Raw genomic sequence first — 22,490 nt, 5'->3', positions numbered from 1 at the left:
GAACTTGGTGCTCTACAGACATCAGGGGGGAAATTTTAATGTGGTTTAGTGGAATACAGCTAGAGCTCATCTTAAATCAAATCTTGCTGTCTTCCACACCCAAAGTGTTATCTAGGTCTCACAGAGAGCAAGGGAGAGGCTACGGGTCATGCTGGCAGCTCCAGGCAGATCCCAGAACAGAATCTAACGTCAAACTCTCTTTCTTCCAATGCCTGGAACTGGATTTTTGTGCCAAATTGAGCAGTGCTATGAACACGTCCTGGGCACAGGTGCCAACCCACAGACCTTGGGTGGGATCTTGCCCTGAAACACGATCTCTGGCTGAGAAAGTACTCACAATCTTCCCCTGAATAGCCGATGACAGTGTCAGGCTCTGGTGCTCTACCAAAGTCATTCTCTGCCTGCACTTTGATCTCGTAGGGTACGTAGATGGGTGTGTTCCAGACGACATGCCTTGGTGTCTTCACTGTCTCATTGTACCAGCTCCCCCGGATGTCCCTTCGCCTCCATCTCACGATGTACCTGAGGTTGGGTCCATAAGCTTGAGTTGCATTCAGAGGCTTAATGGACGAAAACAGAAAAAAAAAGTGAGAAGGAAAAAGAGCAACTGTGTTCCTCTTCCATGGAGCTCAAAGTTTGATTCAGCAGATGGTTCTTATTCCATGCTCCACCAGCAAACCTCAAAGGAGGTCAACACTTTTGTTCCCAGAGATATACCTAGTCCTTGCCCTCCAGACCCAAGGCAAGACCAAGAACCATATCCTTATATTCCAGTCCATACTTCCACTGCAGCTTCATAAAATCATAGAATGGTTTGGGTTGGAAGGGACCTTAGTGCCCATCCAGTCCCACCCTCCCTGCCAACGGCAGAGACACCTCCCACTGGATCAGGGTGGTCAAAGCCCCATCCGGCCTGAAACACCTCCAGGATGGAGCATCCACGACTTCTCTGGGCAACCTGGGCGAGTTCACCCTCAAATGAAAACATTTCTTCCTAAAATCTCATCTCAATCTCCCCTATTTCAGCTGGAAACCATTCCCCCTTGTCCTCTCCCTGCCCTCCCCAATCAAGGGCCCCTCCCCAGCTTTCCTGGAGCCCCTTTCAGCACTGGAAGCTGTGCTAATGCCTCCTTATTTCTATCCTCCCTGCATGTTCTGGCTTATTTGTGGATGACACCTACTGGTCCATGAAGAAAAACAAGAGCTGCTCTGCAAGCCCTATATAGCACGTGAGGAATCAGAACCTGAGCATCCTTACTAGCCCGTTTCTGTGATCCAGCATCTTTTCTTTCACTTACATAGCTGTAAATTATTGGTATTATCACGAAATTTCTTCTAGGCGGTAACAATGGCCCCTCTTGTAGCCGTATCTTCTGCTTTTTCTTTCCTTTACGATCATTAAGGTTAGGGTATTCTGGGTGGTACCTCACATGTGCTAGAGATGTTGAGTTCTCTGTATTTTAGCATCTGTGACCATAACAGGAAGATGCTGGGTGGCTGTCAAGCATCGAAGAACTCACCATCCACGTTATCTCCATGTTGTTTTTTTGGGTCCCCGCACCTTGAACTCCTGTCGGGTTAAATTCAGGACCTGAAATTCACATCGCAAAAAAAAAAAAGGGAATGCAGTTTATAATGCTGGAAAACAACAATTTGAGTGGTTAAAAACCTCTTTATCGTGAAAGCCAGAAATACTTCCAAGACAGAAGGTAATGGCCTGATTTTTCCAGAAGTTCCCATTCAGGTTAATGGAACGCAAGAGTCTCAGCACTCTTGGAAACCAGGCCATTTAGTCAGGAGCCTCTTTTTTTTTCCCCAGAATGTCCTAAATCTTTGAAAGAAAGCCATTGTGAAGCAACCCGAGGAGCCAAGACTGACACTTTTGCAATCTGAAACAAGAAGAGTAATGTCGGAAGCCAACACTAGGTGCCAGTAGATGCTGCAGAAGTGTCTCTGCGATGGTTAAATTAAGAAATGCAGCAAACCTACTAAGCTTCTTGTGAATTCCTCCTATGAGTTCTCCCTAGTATTCCACAATGTACCCTGGGCACACAAACTGAAGGCCGAAGGGTTGGTCGAGGACTTGAGCACACTCTACTCCTGCATTGATCTGGGCTGCTGGCCAGCTCGAGCAGTGGACAGTAAATTAACAATTTTGGAACAAAACGCCTTTTGCTTGTAGCCAATTTACACTTGAGTCTAATTTTCCAAGAGACTTTTAAGCTTCCTGTGGTCAGAAAGGCTGAAAGACTTTCTTTAGAAAGCTTCTCTGTAAGGTGAATCTGGGCTTCCCTTCAACAGATTCTGCCGGAGTGAGCTTTGCATAAATTTCTTCCACATGAGTTTTGCTGCTCTGCAGAACCTCGGTCATCGGCTTGAGGATGAGATACAGAAAATTACAGCCCAGCACATGCATGGACCAGCTCATTCCCTCCCTGCCTACATCTGTTTCTGTTATAGGAGCTCTGGACATACACCACAAAGGAAGAGTCTACGGCGACGGTGGTGGCCAGGTGCTATGAACAACGTCAAGTCCCTGAGGCAGGTGGTACTCACGTGCCCCGTTGGTCTGGTATCGTTCGGAGGGCACGCTGGGCAGGCTGCTGCCCACTTCGTTCACCGCAATCACCCGAAACTGGTAGTTGACGTAAGGAGAGAGGCTCAGGGTGGCCGAGTTGACGTTCCCGGGGTACCTGGAGTGGTTATGCCACATGCCAGGTTGGAACCGGTCCTCCTCAAACTGGACGATGTAGTCTGGGAGAGAGGATGGAGCAGTAGGGTTGAGGGCTCAGGTCACAAGGAAAAATTTCCCTCCACCTGGAGGGAAAGCGTGAGAGTTGCTGGGCAGAGGGTCTGGCAGCTGACCTGTGATGGGGCTGTTATTGTCATCACCAGGAATCCACGTCAGCTGCACGCTCCTCTCGGCCAGGTCTGTCAGCTCCAAGTCACGGGGCCGGTCAGGTCGTTCTGTTAGCCAAGTAATAAGATAAATTAGGCTGGGATTGTCCCAGGAGCTGGGAGTCCCATCGCTACTCCCGGGTGGAGAAGCCCTGGCCATCTTATTTTAACCAGCCCTCTAAGCTCATCCAGTCCAACCATCAGCCCAACCCTACTGTACCAACTAAACCATGTCCCAAAGTGCCATGGACACATGGTTTTTGAACCCCTCCAAGGATGGAGACTCCATCACTGCCCCGGGCAGCCTCTGCCAGGGCTTCACCTCTCTGTCAGGAAAGAAATTGTTCCTAATATCCAATCTAAACCTCCCTGCTGCAACTTGAGGCCATTTCCTCTTGTCCTATCACATAAATCCGAACAAATAGAACAGAAAGGACAGAAAACCTCAATCAAAATACGTACTTGTTACGAATGCTCTGGCCACAATTCTGGTTTCTTTATCTTGTACAACCCATGTGGTCGCACAGAACCAAGTCATGCAGTAACAGTAATAACATCTTTCCAGGTAAAGGTCAAGGGATTCAATGTGATATTTTTTCCTCCTATCCAGATTCACCCTGTCCAGGTGATTCTTGCACTCAAGAGCTAGCATTATGGGACATGAAATTATGTGACACAGGACCTTTCTACCCACGGCCATCTGGATGGGTTTTCAAGGACAGCATGGACAGGACTTGGAAGCACAAGCTCCCAGCTTTTTCAACCGTTACACCTAGATTTTCTGTTGGCGTTGTGGGCAAGGCAAAACAAAATCAACTTACAAACCAAAATAACCCAAATGAATTAGTGACGATTACCTTTAGGTAAGTCTCGCAAACGGTTAGCAGGGATGGCTGCAAGGTAAGACAGTGGTTGTTAACGGTGTTAGTTTAGTCATTAAGCTCGGGTGGCCAAAGGAGCACCTGGCAAATACAAAGTTACACACAGTTACAGATTTCAGAAGGATCCAATCCTGCCTGGAGACCACAGTGGGCACGTCCTTCCCCGAGAGACTCCCAAGCAAGCTATACACACCTTTATTCACCTCCTAGTACATGGCAAAGGGGAAACGCCAGTACGCTATAGAGTTAATTAGCTATTAGGGGAATAGGAAGGGGAATAAATCAAGCCCAGTCAAATTATTAGGGATATGAGATTCAGATTGCACTGTGACTTTGGTGGGGTACTGCCAGAGGTGCTGGCAGGTGAGGGTGCTCCTGTGAATGCAGCACATTGACAAGATCTGAGGTGACCAAGAGCAGGGATTGATAAATCTGTGTTTTGTGAGTAGATCTCACAGTGGGCATTAAAGGGTATAGGGAATGGGTTTAGATTTTTCACTCCCCATACTGGAAAGGGGACCTGCAAAGCTAGGAGCTCTCTCACCCCCTGGTTCCAGCGTTGCTCATCAGTGTGACATCCAGTTAAAATCACCTGCAAATTTAGGACTGTTCTTAGAGCTTCAACATCCACATTTGGGTATTTTTAGCTCTATCTAATAACTACTCTCTTCTTTTTTTGGTCTCAAATGCAAGTTTCCTTCGACTCCAATTCAATGCCATTGTCTGTGTCTGAGATTAGGCAGCACGTCCTTGCCGAGTCCTGCAGCAACAGAACAATTGCTCTGCCAGCATCTCCCTCAGCATCTCTGCTTCAGAGGACAATTCTGGGATCACAGATCACCCTTTCGGTCTGACCTTGAAGTCAATCTGTTGTATTAAAAATAAAGCTCTTCGCTCCATGTCAGTACACCGCGAGGACAGCTTTACCTAGTACGGTGAGGTACGCTTTGGCCAGGTCCTTGTCCAGCTCCGTGCTAGCGACGCAAGTGTAATCCCCTTGGTCCTTTTCAGCCACGCCGTATATTGTCAGACCATCATCTTCTTTCTTCATCCTTTAAAGGGATGAGAACGATCATATAACTGTGCCTAAGCACATCAGCCAGCAGGATTGACGTCTAACTGTTCACTGAGAAAATACATGAAGCAGACCAAACAGAACAGGAGCACATCTATACTCTGGAGATTTGATCAGCTCAGGATCACTGAGTTCTTCTTGGAGATCTCATTTCCTAAGGAATCAGCAAATGTACCCTGGTATATATCTGGAATAATCTCACTTTTAGGAAAATCATCTGACCTCTGACTGGCTCATGTCCCATGATCAAATCTCCCTTCAGAAAGGAGACAGCTATGGAAAGGAAATTACAACTGCACCACTCACAGCAGACAAACAGTAATTTTGAAGTAGTTTGTTATTAACCCACACATTTTATCAAGATATCCGAAAATATCTCCAAATAAAAAAAACATGGGCGAAGTCTTGATTTACTGATAAGTCAAATTCTAATTGCCAGGCAGTGTCTGTTGGAAAGAGACACGTTAAAAATAACAACAAGAGCAAATATTGCCTAGGTGGGAACTCGATGTTTGTCCATGTTATCCCTGCTGATTCCTGAAACACTCTGTAAAAACTCATAGAATCACGGAATGGTTTGGGTTGGAAGGGATCTTAAAGCCCATCCAGTCCCACCCCTGCCACGAGCAGGGACACTTCCCACTGGATCAGGGTGATCCAGTGGGGCAGCCACCACTGCTCTGGACAGCCTGGGCCAGGGCCTCCCCACCCTCACAGCAAAACATTTCTTCCTAAGATCTCACCTCAATCTCTCCTCTTTCTGCTGAAAACCATTCCCCTCATCCTATCCCTGCCCTTCCTGATCAAGAGCCCCTCCCCAGCTTTCCTGGAGCCCCTTTCAGCACTGGAAGCTGCTCTAAGGTCTCCCCGGAGCCTTCTCTTCTCCAAGGTGAACAACCCCAACTCTCTCAGCCTGTCCTCAGTTAGGAGGTGTTCCACCCTAAGATCCATGAGACTGTTCAACACAGACCTGTTTCCCATGTACAGAGGTGCATCATCTTTCAACCAGGTGACTGTGAGTTTCAGCGTAGGATCATGCTTTACACGGCAGTGGAGGCGAGGCATGGAGCCTCTCTTTACCACCTGATCTTCTGGTCCTCTCACAATCCTGGTTGGGTCTGCACAAAGTCGGAAAGAAAGCGTTAGGCATCAAACTGCCAGGATCTTGGCTCAGGAACTGTATGAAAAGCAGTGTTGCTGGGAAAGGACCGGCATGCGTGTCCACTGCTTGTCTGTCTTGCTATAGTAAACTGTCTCTGGTACAAATACTTGCAACTAAATTAAGATAACAAGTCATTAATTCATGCTGACCCCTTAAAAACATACCCAGGTTTCTGAGTCAGCAATCAGTTTTGGAAAGCCCTGGTGGAAACTTGATTCAGAAAACATTTTATTGCTGTCAATTAACCCTCAGGAACACTTGGTATTTCTCTTTGCATCGCTTATGGCATCTCACAGCTCAATATCCTCACAAAGCCCTTCTCCATCTTCGGTATATCCACAGACTTGGGGTTTTATTCAACATTAAATGGGAATCTCTACTATTTTATGAATCCTGGCTCCAAATTGCCTAGTGCCTGTTGTGCTGACAGACTGCTGGAGAACACAACAAACCTTCCCTTAGCATAAATCATTATTTCTGCTGCAAGTTCCAAAAGACCCAAGATAATATTTTGACCTAGAGCCCTTCGTGCCCCTACCTTTGACCTCCAGGCGAACCTGGGCCTCTGCTTTACCCAGGATGTTGGTAGCAACACAGGTGTAGATGCCCTGGTCCTCCTTCCGAGCCATGTTCATCTCCAAGCTCCCGTTCTCGTGTGCCTTGTAGTTCCCTCCATCCAGAGTGTTCCCTTGGCCGTTCTTAAACCTCACAACACCACAAAGTGCTAATGTAAGGGAAGAAAGAACAGGAAACCTCCCTTTCCCACCCCTCTGGACGGGCAGGGGACGTGCTGCAGCTCTTACCATCTCAGGGTAGGGATTGGTGAGCCAAAAAATGGGCAATCGAGACGGGTCCTGTTGTTTTGAATGACCCTGATGAGCTGGTTGCGGGGGGCTAGTATCCGTGGAGGCACGTCTGCAAACAGAAAAAATCGCAGCCATTTGGGAAGAAAACCTTCTTCCAGACCATCGCTCCCTTTCCAGTCTTTTCAACCTCCCTTATCTTTTGTTCAGTCTCCCTTGTTGGCACTTTCAAGACCCAGTAGAGCTCTCATTCCCTTTCTAGCATCGCTACACGAATCGGCTTACATCTTAGACCCAACAGGACTTGCTCAGCCTTGTCTGGCTTTGCAGGGCACAGCAATGGACTTTTGCCACAAAGCCCAGTTGCAGAGGTCATGTACCTTTGTGCATTAGCCTCAGAGTAACTAAAAACAAAACAGAGAGCACATAGAGAGGGAAAACTTGAGTATAGGCTGCTCAACTTCCATAAGTCCTTACCCAGGACGCTGACAAAGGCATTGGCGAGAAGGTAGCCGTGCTCATTGGACGCATTGCACTGGTACACAGCACTGCTGCCAATCTGCGTATCTCGAAATACAATGGTGTCTCCAGCCACCTCTCGGCTCGGGTTGGGAGGAGAAGCTTCAAAACAGAGAGCACTCTTTAAATAAAACTTTAAATTAAAATTCACGTGACTCAATATCATGACACATCTTTCTGTCTCAGCTCGGGTAAAACCAGACAATGGTGCGTGATCTGCTCAGCCTACAGTGACACAGTTCATAGAATCATAGAGTGGTTTGAGTTGGAAGGGACCTCAAAGCCCATCCAGTCCCACCCCTGCCATAGGCAGGGACACCTCCCACTGGATCAGGGGCTCCAAGCCCCATCCAACCTGGCCTGGAACCCCTCCAGGGATGGGGCAGCACCACTGCTCTGGGCAACCTGGGCCAGGGCCTCCCCGCCCTCACAGCAAAACATTTCTTCCTAAGATCTCAATCTCCCCTCTTTCTGCTGAAAACCATTCCCCTCATCCTATCCCTGCCCTTCCTGATCAAGAGCCCCTCCCCAGCTTTCCTGGAGCCCCTTCCAGTACTGGAAGCTGCTCTAAGATCACCCCGCAGCCTTCTCTTCTCCAGGCTGAACAATCCCAATTCTCTCCACCTGTCCTCATACAGGAGGTTCTCCAGCCCTCGGATCATCTCCGTGGCCTCCTCTGGACTCACTCTAACAGATCCACGGTGTGGCTCAGCCACAAGATCCTTGCCTAGTCTTTTCATAATGGAGGTACGGATCCTTCCTCACTCACCTTCGATAGGCTCGCCGTTCACCAGCCACTGTATTGTAGGCTTGGGGTTCCCGTTGGCTCGACAGACCAGCCTGCCGTCCTCACCGGGAGCCAGAATGAGGTTTTGGGGTTCATCCAACCAGTATGGAGCAGCTTAAAATACACCAATGCACCAGTTAGAAACACAGCAGCACTGTCTCATGCAAAATTCCTACCTGCCTGCACACCACTCAACTAAGACATGAAAACACGCTCCTCTCAAGTGGATTTTCTTAGGTGCAGTAGAGGCTGAAGAGACATCATCCCCCCCCTCCTCCATGGCCAAAGTCCTCCTGTTTGGGACAAAACTGCAACCGTTTATACCAGTGAAGCTCTGCTGAGTTACATGAGCTGAGACCACATCTCACACTGCTTTTAGGTCAGTTTGGACAAGTGTAGGTTGATACAGGACAGAGGCAGCCCCTGAAGGAAGCCCCAGCTCCTCCTTTCAGCAAACCAGAGCATCCCCTCCCCTGCACGTCCCCTCAGCTTCTGGTTGCAAAGGTAAAGAAGATGTCAAGGTAAAGATGACGTACCCTTCACTCTCACCGAGATCGTGTGGCGGATGCTGCCCATCTTGTTTGAGGCCAAGCAGAAATACTCCCCAGAGTCTTCCTCGGAGACATTGGAGATACGAAGGGCCTTGTTAAAGTTTTCCATCTTGGTTTTGCCTGCTGGGAGCTCTCCTCCTTTCTTGTACCACATGATGTCTGGTGCTGGTCTAAGGAGAGGGGAGGAGATAAATGCTTTTGCAAGACAAGAAAAATATTCCTAAGAAAACAGGAGATAATCCCACACTTGGAACCACTCACACCCAGGAAGTAGGACTGATCCAGCCACTGGGTCACCCTCCTTCCAACCACAGCCCCTAAACCAGGACCTTGAGCACCACTAGCTGATCAGCAGGAGGGTCCACCTCCTGCCTCGTGCTTGGGGATGCAGAGCCCTGGAGTGCTGCCCGAGTCTCAAGACACTTCTGCAGGCACATGGACCACAAGTGTCCTCACCCAGAGTTTATACAAGACCCAGGAGGTTTTTAAATAATTATAAGGACAAAAGAGGAGGGAATTATCCTTGGACAGTGAGTATCTGAGGACACCTGCTTCTCTGACCAGAGCTCCAAAACTCAGCTCTGCTGCTCATGTTTGATTTGATCTTTTGGTTCTGTGTAGCCACAGTGGTGTTGGGCTGATGGTTGGACTAGATGATCTTTGAGATCTTTTCCAACCTTAATGATTCTATGTTTGCTCCATGCTCTTGTCTTTCAAGTAGGTTATGAGAATATTGTTAATAGCAGCTAAAAGGAAGGGAGCAATCCTCTTTTTTTTTAGCTAGAGGTGCTTCCCCTGGTGATTCGGCATCGTGGTCCCAGGCTATTCTGCTGGGGACGGCTGCGGACCACCCTCTCCCCATCTCTCCCAGCCGGGAAACGGTACGTACACTCCTGAAGCAATGCACTCCAGCAGGAGGTCCACCCCTCTCAGCACCATCTGACTGCTTGAGGTCCCGTAGGGATACATGAAGCTGGGAGTAGTTTCCGTAATCCCTCGGGCTGAAATCAGCAGGAGAGAAAACAAACAAACAAACAAAACAAAGTGCTTTTAAAGTCTCCTTTGCCGCAGAGCAAAGGGGGAGAGCACGTACAGGGCCAAAATACACAGTGCTTTCAGGGGGATGCTGGCAGGTTCCAGCCAAGCTTGGGAGGCTGAACTCACCCACCGACGTACCTGGAAAGCAGAGAAGGGCTCAAGGTAATTTTTAAAGTAAAAAAAAGGGGTACAGAGAGAATGCTCTGGAGGCAAAGAGGCAAAGAAGCAGCAGAGGATGGGCTGTGGGGAAAAGCCCCACATCATGAGTTCCCCCCAGGGCGGCACCTTTCCTGCCCATCCCAGCCTCTAGCACAAAGAAATGGGTTGAAATCAGATGAGACTTGGAAATACGGATGGACAGAATGTGTAATGAAGGACACAAAGAACAAATGGACACAGGAAGGGTTTATTCGGACAACTGAGCCGATTTGCCACAGAGATCTCCGAAATACGGAGGATGTTTCTGCGGTCTGTGGCTCTGTCAGCACCAAGAAGGTTTCCCACCCTTCTGCAGGGCCTGGAAGGATCATTCCATTTAGAAAGGAACAACTTAGCAACCCCAATGACAAATTTCAGGACTGGACAGGAAGGTTGCACAGGAGAAAACCAGGGGAAGACACAAGACAACTCTCCACACACAGCAAAGGTCTCTTTGTAGGGAAAAAAAAATTATTAATGGACTAAATTCCATAATAAATGGAATTATTAAACCAGATCAGTGAGGACAAAACAGGATGAGATGGGCTTGAAAGCAGCAGTAGCAGAGGTAGAGGTTACGAGATTAGGAAAGGGGACGGAACGGGCAGGATTGGCACAGGTTCACTGCAAATACCAAAGCAATCCACGGGGAGGGCCCAACCCGATGAAAGAACGGAATCTCGGTGTGCAGACCAAGCCCTCGGCTGCTGCCCCCAGCGCTTCATTCACTTACTGAGCAGGAGGCAGCCGGGCGTGCCCAGCACCGGGAGATCTGGGGGATGCCCGTGTCTATTGGGAAGCCTCCACCTGAGTTCTGGAGGGGAGAAGGGCTGGGAAGGAGGAAGGGAGAGAGGGCGGGGGCTGTTCATGGAGTTCCCGTCAGCCTGGAAAGCTTAAGATCAGGCTCACAAGGGATAGAAAACCCAACCCCAGGAGTTAAACCCCTTGGAAACATCTCCATATCTGCTGAACTGCCGCCACACGCACGCATCCCACCGCTCCCACGTTACCGCAGGTATTTCTCAGCCGGTTAATCAATTATTGGATTAATGGATTACAACAGCAGGCAATCCGATCCTGAAGGGCCAGTTCTCCGGGCAGGCACACGCCACTGTTTGCTTGCCTGATTCTGGTGAGGATCTCTCTCGTTCCTGGGTAAAACCAGCCCGTGCCGGAGCTCTGCGGCGGCGACAGAGCCAACGGCTGGACTTTAGTCAGCATTTATTGACAGCTCCCACACCTCCACCGAGTTCACGAACTTCTCACGTGAGTAAAAGGGTGGGATACTATTTTATCAGCCAATATTGGCTTTTATTAGCCAACAATCTGCAGCCTATTCACTGCCACAATGAACCGGTTTGCTCAGGAGGGGGCACATAACTCAAAGAGAGAAGCAGCAATGCAAGCCAAATTTTACGAGCCATTTATTAATGATGAAAATTAAAAATAAGGGAGATAAATTAGTACCCTATCCTCTTGCTTAATAAAGCTAACAACAACACCACATAGCTGATAAGCTTTTTTTGCCTTAGTACAGGACTACTAATAAATATTTTGTTATTTATAATGGGGAGTGGCTAGAAATCCAGGCAGAGGTACCGATCGAGCTCTGAACTTGTGTAAGCTACAGCTGGAAGCTGTCAGACAAAGAGCAACATCTCACTCATCTCTCTGGGTGGAACAGAACTGGAAAAATAAATCCTATGGCTGTTTAATTCTGCTCAAAAATAGACCCTGCTTCCAATGGATTGCTGCTGTTGTCCCCACCTCAATGAAATTGGACTCGTTCAGCTGTGAGCAGGGTAGCCCAGAAACAGACACTTCTCCTCCCGGAGCAGCCAGCTGCCCCCTCCCCACAGCCCTGACCTAACGGCATGTAAAAATTGTACATCAGCTCACATTTCTACTGAAAGGCGATAATAGGAATGGGCACAGCCAGACACATCCCATCTGTTCACCTCCTGCACAGCTTTAAAACATCCCGCAGGTTTGCCAAAATAATGAAAAAGAAAAAAACAGACAAAAAAAAGAACAAAACAGACTTTCATTTCCATTTTTTAAAAGGGTGAGAAACTTCTGCTAATAAAATATTTAATTAATCCTTTTAGATCATATTTTTCCTTCCTAATTGCCCAAGCAATTAAGCTTTGAAGCAAGGAAATCATTGCATCTGACACGAGCCGTGGGGACAAGGGCTTGGTTGCATCTCCCACCATTAACGTGGCCCTTGAGTGGGGTTTGAAACACGCATCCCACAGCCCGCTGGTGCCCACACCCACGCCAGCAGGTCCCATGTCCCTGAGATGACCTCGAGCACATCCATCGCAGACCAGCTGGGAAGGGGACTTGCCACATCCCGCTGCTTTGCTGTCCCCACCAGCCTGTGCCCCTGCAGCCCTTCCCGTCGAGCCCTGCAAGCTCCACGGAGCCTTTTGCCAACGGGCGCTGAGCCCATACCATAGCGACCAGCACCCCAAGGTACAACGTCCAAGAGACCTGAATTACTTGGGAGGTTGATGCCCTTCATCTTCACTCCCTTGCCCCTAAGACTCCTTGCTTTGCTGCAGCTCGTTCCAGTGCAGCTGGAGAAGTCACTCCAGGGAGAAACACAGGGTTGGCAAAAAGAAAAACAAGGGCTGAGGGTGAGATTTATTTTTTATCGGTTCATTAACTATTAAGAAATTGTTGGTTTGGATCTCAGATTTGCACAGGGGCATGAATGGATGATTTGAATCCACTCTACTCATAAAATATCCCAGGAGACATTAAGTGCAAATAGTTCATATAATGCAAATAGCAGGCAGTCTGAATGCATCTATGAACAGAAATCTGTAAGACTGTGCAGATATGACCTCATTTTCCTAACGAAGTGACTATTAAGCATCCCTTTTCCATGCCTGAGCAGAGACATGGAGCAGGAGATCAACCACCACGGTGACTTTCCCTCCTGAACTCGCAGGGCAGATACACAGAAATGTGTGTCAGCCCATGCGAAGCGTTTCTCTTTGAAATGCAAACATCATTTGCGCTGCTGAGGTGCGAGATATATTCAGGGGAGAGCTCACCACTGAGTTTCTTTTTGGTCCCTGGCCTTGCACGCCTGCGAGGGAGGCATCTCCTCCCTCTCACCTCCTGCTGAGGTGGGATGCTGGTTATGCCGTTCCCATTGATGCGAATTTTGCTGGCAATCCCCTTTCACAGCCATTTCTACAAATATTTTCTGACTATGCCCAGCCCATCTGCTGCCACCAGCGCCTCCCCTGAGGCTGGTTCTTCTGATGAGCCTTCCCCCAGACTCCAGCACCCTCACAAACCTCCCACTCCTGGCTGCCCGCGAGATGTCAACACCCCAGTTCCCTCCGTGGGAAGGGCTGACTGCAGGCATGGGGAAGGCTTTCACCAGGGACACCAAACCCAGTGCCCTCCCTGGCACATCCTCCTCTTCTCATACTCCAACTCCTCTGCTTTCAGCTGACAAAAGCGCTCTTTGTCCCCAAAAGTCCCCATGGAAAGAGAAAATGTGGCCTGGATTGTGCAGAGCACAAAACAAACCTATGGCTCTGGGTGAGACAACGGCTGAGCAGGATTTCACCACAGGGCACGGCTGGGGACCAGCCCAGGGCATTGGCTGGGGCTGTACCCATCCCAGTGCCACGCGGCTCTCGTCCCTGTAAGCTGCAAAAGGGGCAGAAAGCAAACCCTGCCCAGGACAGCGCTCGGTCTTGGGGCAGTCAGTCTGCTTGGTGCTCTTTCACAAGGCATTTGCATCCCTGATGGCGCCTGTGCTCTCAGCATCGCCTGCAAACAGCTCCCTTACAAAGCCCTGTGTTATCCCATCACACCCGTGACACTTCCAATCCATCCTCAGGGCAGCGATTGTGCCCCAGGGAGACGCGTAGTTTTGCGCCTGAAGCATAATTTGTGAGTTGGGATGAGCTTCTCCCAGCAAACTCAGGCTCCGGAGGTGACATCCCTGCCCAGAGAAAGAGCAAGAGCCTTGCGAAAGCATCCAACCCATGTACAACCTCACCACAAAGGAACAAAGCACCGAGCTCTTGAGAAACCAAATACTCCTTTTCTTTTTGCCTCCCAGTCACTGCCTGTGTTCAGCCGCAAATACAATAGATGTTCTTTCTGAAGACAGAGAGAAGAGGAACAGTGGGTCTCATCTTTAAATCATGAGCCTTTGCTGAGGACAAGCCACCTCTCCGTTGAGGAAGCAAGCTGGGCTCGCTCAGACGTGCACAGTTTTTCACGTGGGCCAGATCGCATTAATTCAAACGCCCCTCAAGCGAGCTCTGCATACCCAGTTAATGAGCTTAAAACTCAAGAATTTGAAATTGTGAACACTTGGAGGGGATTTTGTCACCGTTGAGGTCGGTTTTGCCCTACCCGGTTTGGCAAAGTTGAGGCTGAGCCCCACGCACTGGGGTACGGGCACACAAAGGAGGGTTTGGGCGCAGGAGAAGGGCAGGTGCTGCCCGGTTAGCGCGGGAGATCAGTCGGGTTAGGCAGAAGGGGGTTAAACCGTGAAGGTCTCCAGAAGCCAGCGTTGACTCACCACTGTACATGTCAGTGTGATTTCGTAAAGACGTTTCGTTATGGGGTTTCTCTGCAATAAACAAAAGACCATGAGCGTACCGAGTGCCACAAAGCAGGCGAGGGGACAGGCGGTGAGGGGGAAAAGGGGATGGAAAACAAAACTTCCTGAAACACAAGAGCGGACAGGCAGCAGCAGGGACACAAAAGCACTCTGAGCACAGCTGCCTTCCAGGACAAACAACATAACACAGCAATAAAGGAGAGGAAAAGAGGACTGTTTTCCTCGTACGAGATGTGAAGACAAATAAATACATGAAAATTGTATCATAAACATTTTTGAAGTGTTTTTCTTTTCAATATAAAGACATTTGTAGCTTTGGGGAAGAAAACCAAACAAACAAACAAACAAAAACAAACCAAAAACTAATTCAGTTTAGAGTTATGGAATAGTTTGGGTTGGAAGGGGCCTTGAAGTCCATCCAGTTCCATGCCCTGCCACAGGCAGGGACACCTCCCACTGGATCAGGGATGGGGCAGCCACCACTGCTCTGAGCAACCTGTTCCAGGGCCTCCCCACCCTCACAGCAAAACATTTCTCCCTAAAATCTCATCTCAATCTCCCCTATTTCAGCTGAAACCCCTTCCCCTCATCCTCTCCCTGCCCTCTCTGATCCAGACCCCCTCCCCAGCTTTCCTGGAGCCCCTTTCAGTCCTGGAAGCTGCTCTAAGTTCTTCCTGGAGCCTTCTCTTCTCCAGGCTGAACAACCCCAATAATCCCAATTTGGAGAAGAACATGTTTCTTCTCTCCATTGCTTAACCATGAACACATTCCAGCTGCTTTTTCCTAGCGTAAAGCAGAGGTTGGACACAGCGAGGCAGCAGTGTAATGATGCAGAAAAGCATGGCAAGGGTGAAAAAAATAAAAACTGTAATAAGAATTAGGCCCTAAAAGCATCATCTGGTGTAAAATCCCTTTTAGCTACAAGATAATTAAAGCAGATTGTGTTATATGCAACATTCCAGCTCTTCAATAACACACTGCTCTCATTTACTGGGGATCACCTGAAGGAGAAAGCTGCAAGGAGGTGGGAGTTGCCCCATCCTGGCCCACCGCTGCTGGAGCATCTGCCCTCCTTAGCTCACACCAGTGCCCGAAATCACGTTTCGGTGTGTGAAAAGGTCCTGGTTTCCACCAGGATGTGGCACAGCTGTGTTGCAGCAGCATCATCTGCCCAAGAGGAGCTGTGGTATCTAGGTTGACTTCCAGACAGGTGTGGCCCTGAGCCTGAAGTCATCCACCAGACCGCGTGTCTCCATGCAAGGGGGTTAAGAGAGCCCCACGAGCTGCCTGAACCTGGATACAGCAGAGGAACTCTCTGCAGGGAAAGGCACTGATGTATCGATCCCCCAAGCTTTTGCATCCTTCTCACGGCAACCCCACGCAATGATTTTTCAGCAGCCGATGAACTTTATCTTAAGGACAGCCAACACTCCTGGCTGAGATGACTGAACAGCTTGAGACAAATACAAGCTCTTCTCCTTTGAACACTGTGCGTACAAAGAATCTTTCGCATCATAGCAGATGGGAAATTAGAGCTTCAGGTCTATATGAGGGGACTCATGGGGTAGCGTTTGCAGCTGTAATATAGCAGGCAGTTTCAAAGGAAAACTTAAAGAGAGGGTCTAGGATTGGTGCAAGCTGATTCTCCATAGCCTGGGAGCAAAAAGCGGCGGTGGCATCCGAGTGTGGCAGGAGGGGGACCTTGTATCTGTCCGCACAGAAACCTTCCAGGATTTCTTCTGCACCTTTTCTAGAGATTGACAAGAAGTGTCAGGCTGGAGACTTTGGAGGCTCAAATGACCACAGGTCTTTGTTTGCCAGAAATTCTCCAGCTCAAGTTCATTTAGGATTCAGTCCTTCCCTAACAGGGAAACATTGGCATTCGTTTGTCTATAAACAAACAATCTTTGGAATTAATTACCTACACACACTCCTCACCATTAGCAAAAGGCCTGTTAATAATAGTTATATTGTTGATTCTCCACTCCTGCTTCGCACGGAGGAGAAGCTCTTATACTGAAAGTGAAAACACCCCAGGTCCAGTCTGCTTCTCGCATCGCTGTCAGGTCACTTTAATAGCGTAACTTCTAATTTAAGCTGCTGCAAGTTTAGATTAAACTCCTAACAGTGGGATTCAGGAGCGCGTGGCGCTTGCTTTAGACAAGAGTCTGCTCCCCAAAGTAGAGCCTTGCACCTGCCTGCACGCACCACCCCCTGCTCCCAGTCTGACCTTCCTGAGAACGGGAGAACCCATGCCCTGCAGGACCTGCATCAACTCAAAAGCCTCATGTTCTGCAGTGTTCAGCTCACGTCCACCCTGCCAGCGCCCATGAAATGTGTTAGCATCGTGAATGCACATTCTTTCTGGAGAAGAGACTGCTGGTGGCTGGACCTTCCCATGGAAAGGCTCTTCACATGCCTGGAGAGAGCCACGCACGTGCTTGTCCCCCACGAGGAACTCTTCACAGGGGTGAAACTGAGATCGCTGGCCAGCCCAAGCATGTCCCACGTGTACAGGCTCAGAGCCCAAAGGCTCAAGCCCTCCTGTCCGCACGTCCTAGAGCAAAGGAGCTAAACGGCAGCTCCTGCTCAGCAGGGAAATCCTGAGTTGAGCAAAGCTGACACACAATCCATCCCCCCGCAACACCACCAGCATGGCCAGGGCTTCCCCATAAATCTAAACCTGGAGCAAATCAAGGCCATTTCTAGTTTTTCAGAATAGGGAAAGGTCACTTGATATTATACAGTTCCCTAAAAAGGGGGGGAATGCCCCATGTGTTGAAATGCTTTCTGGTTTATCCCAGACACACACATTTAGCAATACCTGCGCCAAGCTCCCTCTGCAGCCCTCGACCCACGAGGCTCTGAGGTGCTGGAAGGATATCAGCCACCCCTCCCTGCCAGGTTTGCCACCCAAAGACTGTCATTCCTCATCCAAAGAAATTCCTGTACTATCCTAAACTAAATGAAGGAAGCCACATTCTCCCTGGCAGGCCTCAGTGCTGCGTCAAGAACAGAAACAGAGCGCCTGGAAGGAAAACCCTTCCCGAGAGAGGCCAGGGAAGCCCCGTCCTGAGCAATCACCATGACACTTACTGGTTTTCACCTTGAGGGTGTAGGGGTTTTTCTGCTGGATGGTGTGGGTGAAGTGGAAGCGCGCGTTGCAGCTGTAGTCGGTCTGAGCATCCTGCAGCATGACATTGGAGAAGTACAGGTCACCGTTCTGGCCCTGGGAGACGCGCTTGTCCTGGTGGATGGGCTCCATGGCTGCAGAGGAGAACGGGGATTCAGAGCAAGGATGGGTGCGTAAAGGAGAAACCCCAGACCTAAGCCCTTCACAAGTGCCTCCAAGCTCTGAACCGGCAGTAACAACATTAAACTTGGTTATTTGAAATCAGCACTGCGGGTGGTGAAAAGGTTCCCCCAACTCACAGCTGCTCATCCAGAAGATGACGGGAGAGGGCAGGCCAGGCGGTGGGTTGCACTGCAGACTGAGTGGAGCGCCTTCATCCACCTCTATCACATCCACCTTCTCCTTGGGCCACAGGGGAGACTCTGCCAGAAGAAGTAAAGACACCATGTGAGGAAGAGAGGGGAGAAACTTTGCAGATCTCTTCCCACTGGACCTGGCCTGGTTTCGATGGAGCAGCCTCACTGCAAACTGCATTTCTATGCCTGAAAGACTCCCTTAATTCTATACCGAGTATTTCCGAGTTAGCTACAGCCATAAGCCCCATGCCTTCATCTTGGTCCTGTGGCTGGAGACATCCCATCACAGGTAACAGATGAAGCAGGCTGAGATGTTTGAGCAGCCACTATTCTCCATGCCTCTTCTACAAGATCTCATATCATATGAATAACCCCTGCTCTCCTCGAGGCTGCTGGCTGCTTGCTCTGCGCCACTGCTGTTACTCACTAGACACTTGGAGGTGGATTTTGCTGGAGAGAGCAGTGCCGTAGTCGTTCCGGGCGAAGCACTGGTACTCGCCCTCATAGTCCTCCGGCCGCCCCCCACTGTGGAAGTCAATGACCAGCGTTCCTGATCGCCGTCGCATGGACACCTTGGGGTCCTTCGCAACATTGAAGAACTTCCCGTTCCGTGTCCAGGAAAAACTGCAAGCATGGAGGAGAGGTTGGTTTTGTAACTATGGACTATATTTACCTGGTGAGATCCTCACCTGTGCTGTGCAAGCCAAGGGTTGGTTTGGCCGATGGTGTGAATGGCACAGCTCGACCGGAGGGGAGCTCCTCCAGAGCCAGCTCTAATGAACAGCAGAGCTTCAGTGTAACGAGGGTTGTAGATGAACTTACATGGGAATGGGGTTCCCTTTGGCTTCACATTCAATGAAGATGTTATCCCTTGGGTCGACGATGTAGTCCTTCACAGACTGCTTGGTGATTGTGGGGGGCTGAGGCACTGCAAAGCAAGCGAAAAGCCGTGAGGAGGGCTGTGCAAAAAAAAGGTGAATCCCCTCTCTGCCTTCCTGCAGCAGATCCTGATGGGATTTCAGCTTCTTCCCTGGGCTGGACGTGCAGCTTGTGGTTCAAAGCCCTTCAGCACCTAAGGGAATTACCATGAGCAATTGTTGGGGTGCTAGCATCACCTCTCGGACGATCAGCACTCTTCAGACTCCCTTTCGGGACTAAGAAGCCCCTGTTTCTCACTCAGTCTCTTGGTCTCTTTAAGAAATGCCACAGTTACATCTTCCTCCTACCGCAGATTGTTTGAATCAGACTGAAAGGCGTCATGGACCTCAACGACAGGAACCACATCGGGGACAGGGAGCCAGAGAGCTCAAAGACACTTACAGGTACTTCCTATGAAAGAAAGAGGCTCAAAACCTCCCAGAGGAGCACAGCACTAGGGTTTAGAAGGGCAGGGCTTGTGCAAAGAGGCACCTGAGCCCAGCAGGCAGTGCGGGACCTGGCCCTGAACTCTGAGTGGAAGAGCTCAGTACCATGGCTGTCCTGGAATAAAGCTGCCCAGGTTTGAGGCTGCTTGCTCTTCTCCTGAGAGCTAGCGATGCCGCGAATACATGGGGCTGAGCTTGGCCCACACACTCGTGCAAGGCAGAGGAGCCTTCTCTCCTCTGAAGTGTGGCATTAGCTACAACAAGTCCCTGCAGGAACAATACTTGCATCGCAAAGACAGTCTGGTTCATGCTCCTAGAAGAGCAGCAGAAGCTCCCAAGCTGCTCCAGCACTTTGTGTGTCTCTCCTAGCCATGCCTGGCTGGGCAGAAGCAGCTCGTCCTGGCTCTGGCCAGACCTGCCACAGGAGCAGGCGATGCTCCCACCGGGTGCCAAGCACCAGCCACCACCAGCCCTCTGCTTAGGATGGATGCCTTGTGCCCTGTTTCAGCCATGCAGAGGAGATGGACACACGCACATGGAGGGTCAGGGGAACACTTACATTCACTCTGAATATTTGCTGTTAATCCCGAAGTGCAAGCATAATGAAAAAAAAGAGAAAAGGTTAATTGAAGAACAAACCCATACACGTCACGTACACAAACAGAAACACATAGGCTTATTGTAGGGCTTGCAGATACTACACACAAATCGTTTTACAATTCAAGCATGTTCTAATCTACCTACTTACTGTCCATGTGGGAGAAGCTGCTGCTGAGCAATCCTGTTAGCTGTCACTGCCTCCACAGCAGGGGGACTGGGGGCCGAGAGAAGGCACAGGCATGCTCACACCACCCACCTGCAGGCATTGGTGGCCCTGTGGTCCAGGGGGTCACCTGCAGAGGTTAGCAATGTTCCCCCCTTCCCTATTTCTGGACCCCTCAGTTTCATCCCTCTGAATCAGAGGCCAATATGTGCCTGATAAACCCATAGCCGGCTTTTTAGGTGATGCTCAAACTCAGAGAAGGTGCCTGAAGTATAGAAAGATATAGGCAGGCAGGATTTTATCCAGAGAAGAAAACTTGTTAGGGATGGGGAAGGTTAAAAACACCTAGGCGAGCTTAAATAAAGAGCAAACAGCGCAGCTCCCCTGACCCAGGGTGAGCAAGGGCTGTTCTCTCTACGGTGAGGGGACCCTGAGGCTTTGCTGATGCATCTGCCCTCTCCCAAGCTGCTTCTGTCAATAAAACATAAGGTCTGGGGAGAAAAACACCTCCCTGGGGAGATGCCCCTGCCCAGAGATGTGTCAGCAAGGGCAGCTGGGTGTCCACCAGCACCTCAGCATCTCCCCTGCCCCCGGGCAGGGCAAGAGAGTTGATGTCCATGGAGTAGGGAGGACTTTCACAGCTGGTAGTATGTAGAGGACAGAATTCAAGCCTGTAATTTGCACATTTATCAGCCCCTGCACAAAATCAGAGCAGCTGGGGCTCTTTACACCCCACCTGGCCAAACCTGCAGCCATTCAAGTGCAGGCGATGCTTTCATTAGCTCAGTCTCGCAGATGAGCAGCAGTAAGGGAGCCCTGATCACCAGGTGGCTTAAACAGGAGCTGAAAACAAACCCCTGATGGTGTTGAAGGCTGGGATAGAAATACAATGAAGCTGATGCTCCATGGGTCCAAAAGAGGTAGGGAAGGCTGTGTAGGGTTGTCTGGCCAGGACAGACATCCTCAGGATCCCTAAGCTTTGCCCAGGGCCAGTAGATGCTCCTCACCCACCCGCTCTTGGCTCTGCTGCGCCCACCTGCCTGCATGCACACTATTTACAGACTTCTGCCACGCAAGGGACCAGGAAAGGATGACAAAAGGCACTCGTAGTTACAACCCCAGTTTCCCACCGGCATCGGAGGGCACGATGCTCTCCTGTGGCTCAGCGCTGCGCAGAGGGGAGGAGGCTAAAGAAACAGAGAGCTGCTGCACGCTGCCTTGAGCATTTCTCCACCAGCTGTCAGCATTTCTCTTACTTTTCTAAGGTTGCATTACGCTTAAGGAGCATAATTACTCTTTTCTGGATGCAAAGCCCATGAAATAGTAGAAGATGTCTCTTTTCAGACCCATTCAATTTTCCCCAACTGCACCGGCCCCTACTTCTGGAGAGAGGCTGTTCACAAAGGTTTGTGGTGACAGGACGAGGGGCAATGGGTATAAACTGGAGAGGGGCAGAGTTACACTGGACATGAGGAGGAATTTCTTCACAATGAGGGTGGGGAGGCCCTGGCCCAGAGCAGTGGTGGCTGCCCCATCCCTGGAGGGGTTCCAGGCCAGGTTGGATGGGGCTCAGAGCCCCTGATCCAGTGGGAGGTGTCCCTGCCCATGGCAGGGGGTGGGACGGGATGGGCTTTAAGGTCTCTTCCAGCCCAAACTATTCAATGATTCTATGCCGACTGTCTGCACTTCTGCATTATAAATGCTAACAAAGCGAGGCCTGAAGGAACCACTGAGCTGTGCGTGTCCAGTAGAATTCCCACTGCTGGAACGAGAGCACCCTGCGCACATTACAGTGCTGACTCCAGCAGAACAGTGATTTTCATCCACAATCATCTGTAATGGAGCAGAGCAGAGACAGACTCAAGTCTGGGATTCTCTCCTTATTAAGTAGTGTAAGTATTTATTCCTTACCACAAATCAGAGCTTTCTCACCCTTTCTCTTCAGTTATTTCCAAATTTCAGCCAAAAGCCTCCAATTTCCCCTCTCATTTTGCTGTCCAGAGTGAGGCATCAGCTGAGTTACCGTGGCTACAGGCAGCACACCCAGGACTCCCCAAAGCAACAACCCACAGGGTGGAAATTTCTCCTATCAAGAGCTACCCTGGCACTTCAGCCTGAATTTAGACCCCAGCAAAAAGCAGTGCTTTTTCTACTAACGCACCGCTCACTGGAGGATTTCTGTGCACCACACTGTCGGAAGAGATTCCCTGCAGCGACAGGCTGATTGTTATTAACAGCCGCTACAGGAGAAAGCTGGGACACAAAGAAATTATGAAACTGGTTTGCAGAACAGTGGCTGAGCAGCTCTCGGTACAAACCCCCATCTCAAGTGCATCCAAACAAGTCATGCATTTCCCAT

General features: G+C 49.8%; 1 protein-coding gene across 28 annotated transcripts in view; it reads right to left on the bottom strand.

The window, feature by feature from the left end:
* Window positions 1-22,490, bottom strand: part of NFASC (neurofascin) — a 96,929-nt gene that overhangs the window by 32,079 nt on the left and 42,360 nt on the right. For 15 of the 28 annotated variants that reach the window (XR_008453468.1, XM_054087424.1, XM_054087428.1 and 12 more), the window contains exons 3-21: window positions 19,928-19,945; window positions 18,827-18,932; window positions 18,432-18,628; window positions 17,948-18,070; window positions 17,612-17,782; window positions 14,474-14,524; window positions 9,566-9,677; window positions 8,662-8,846; window positions 8,108-8,239; window positions 7,297-7,440; window positions 6,820-6,931; window positions 6,555-6,721; window positions 5,825-5,972; window positions 4,707-4,831; window positions 3,756-3,791; window positions 2,866-2,967; window positions 2,557-2,754; window positions 1,521-1,591; window positions 338-560 (exon numbers count right to left, since the gene is read on the bottom strand). Coding sequence is in view for 27 of the 28 variants with exons in the window: in XM_054087424.1 (XP_053943399.1) it covers window positions 338-560; window positions 1,521-1,591; window positions 2,557-2,754; window positions 2,866-2,967; window positions 3,756-3,791; window positions 4,707-4,831; window positions 5,825-5,972; window positions 6,555-6,721; window positions 6,820-6,931; window positions 7,297-7,440; window positions 8,108-8,239; window positions 8,662-8,846; window positions 9,566-9,677; window positions 14,474-14,524; window positions 17,612-17,782; window positions 17,948-18,070; window positions 18,432-18,628; window positions 18,827-18,932; window positions 19,928-19,945 (2,421 nt within the window). In the remaining variant the exon portion in view is untranslated. The remainder of the gene's footprint in view (window positions 1-337; window positions 561-1,520; window positions 1,592-2,556; window positions 2,755-2,865; window positions 2,968-3,755; window positions 3,792-4,706; window positions 4,832-5,824; window positions 5,973-6,554; window positions 6,722-6,819; window positions 6,932-7,296; window positions 7,441-8,107; window positions 8,240-8,661; window positions 8,847-9,565; window positions 9,678-14,473; window positions 14,525-17,611; window positions 17,783-17,947; window positions 18,071-18,431; window positions 18,629-18,826; window positions 18,933-19,927; window positions 19,946-22,490) is intronic. The other 13 variants (XM_054087434.1, XM_054087440.1, XM_054087441.1 and 10 more) reach the window with 5 other exon arrangements.

Source organism: Cuculus canorus, chromosome 24, assembly GCF_017976375.1.
Source record: "Cuculus canorus isolate bCucCan1 chromosome 24, bCucCan1.pri, whole genome shotgun sequence".
NCBI lineage: Eukaryota > Metazoa > Chordata > Aves > Cuculiformes > Cuculidae > Cuculus > Cuculus canorus.
This window is presented reverse-complemented; position numbering and strand designations above follow the sequence as displayed.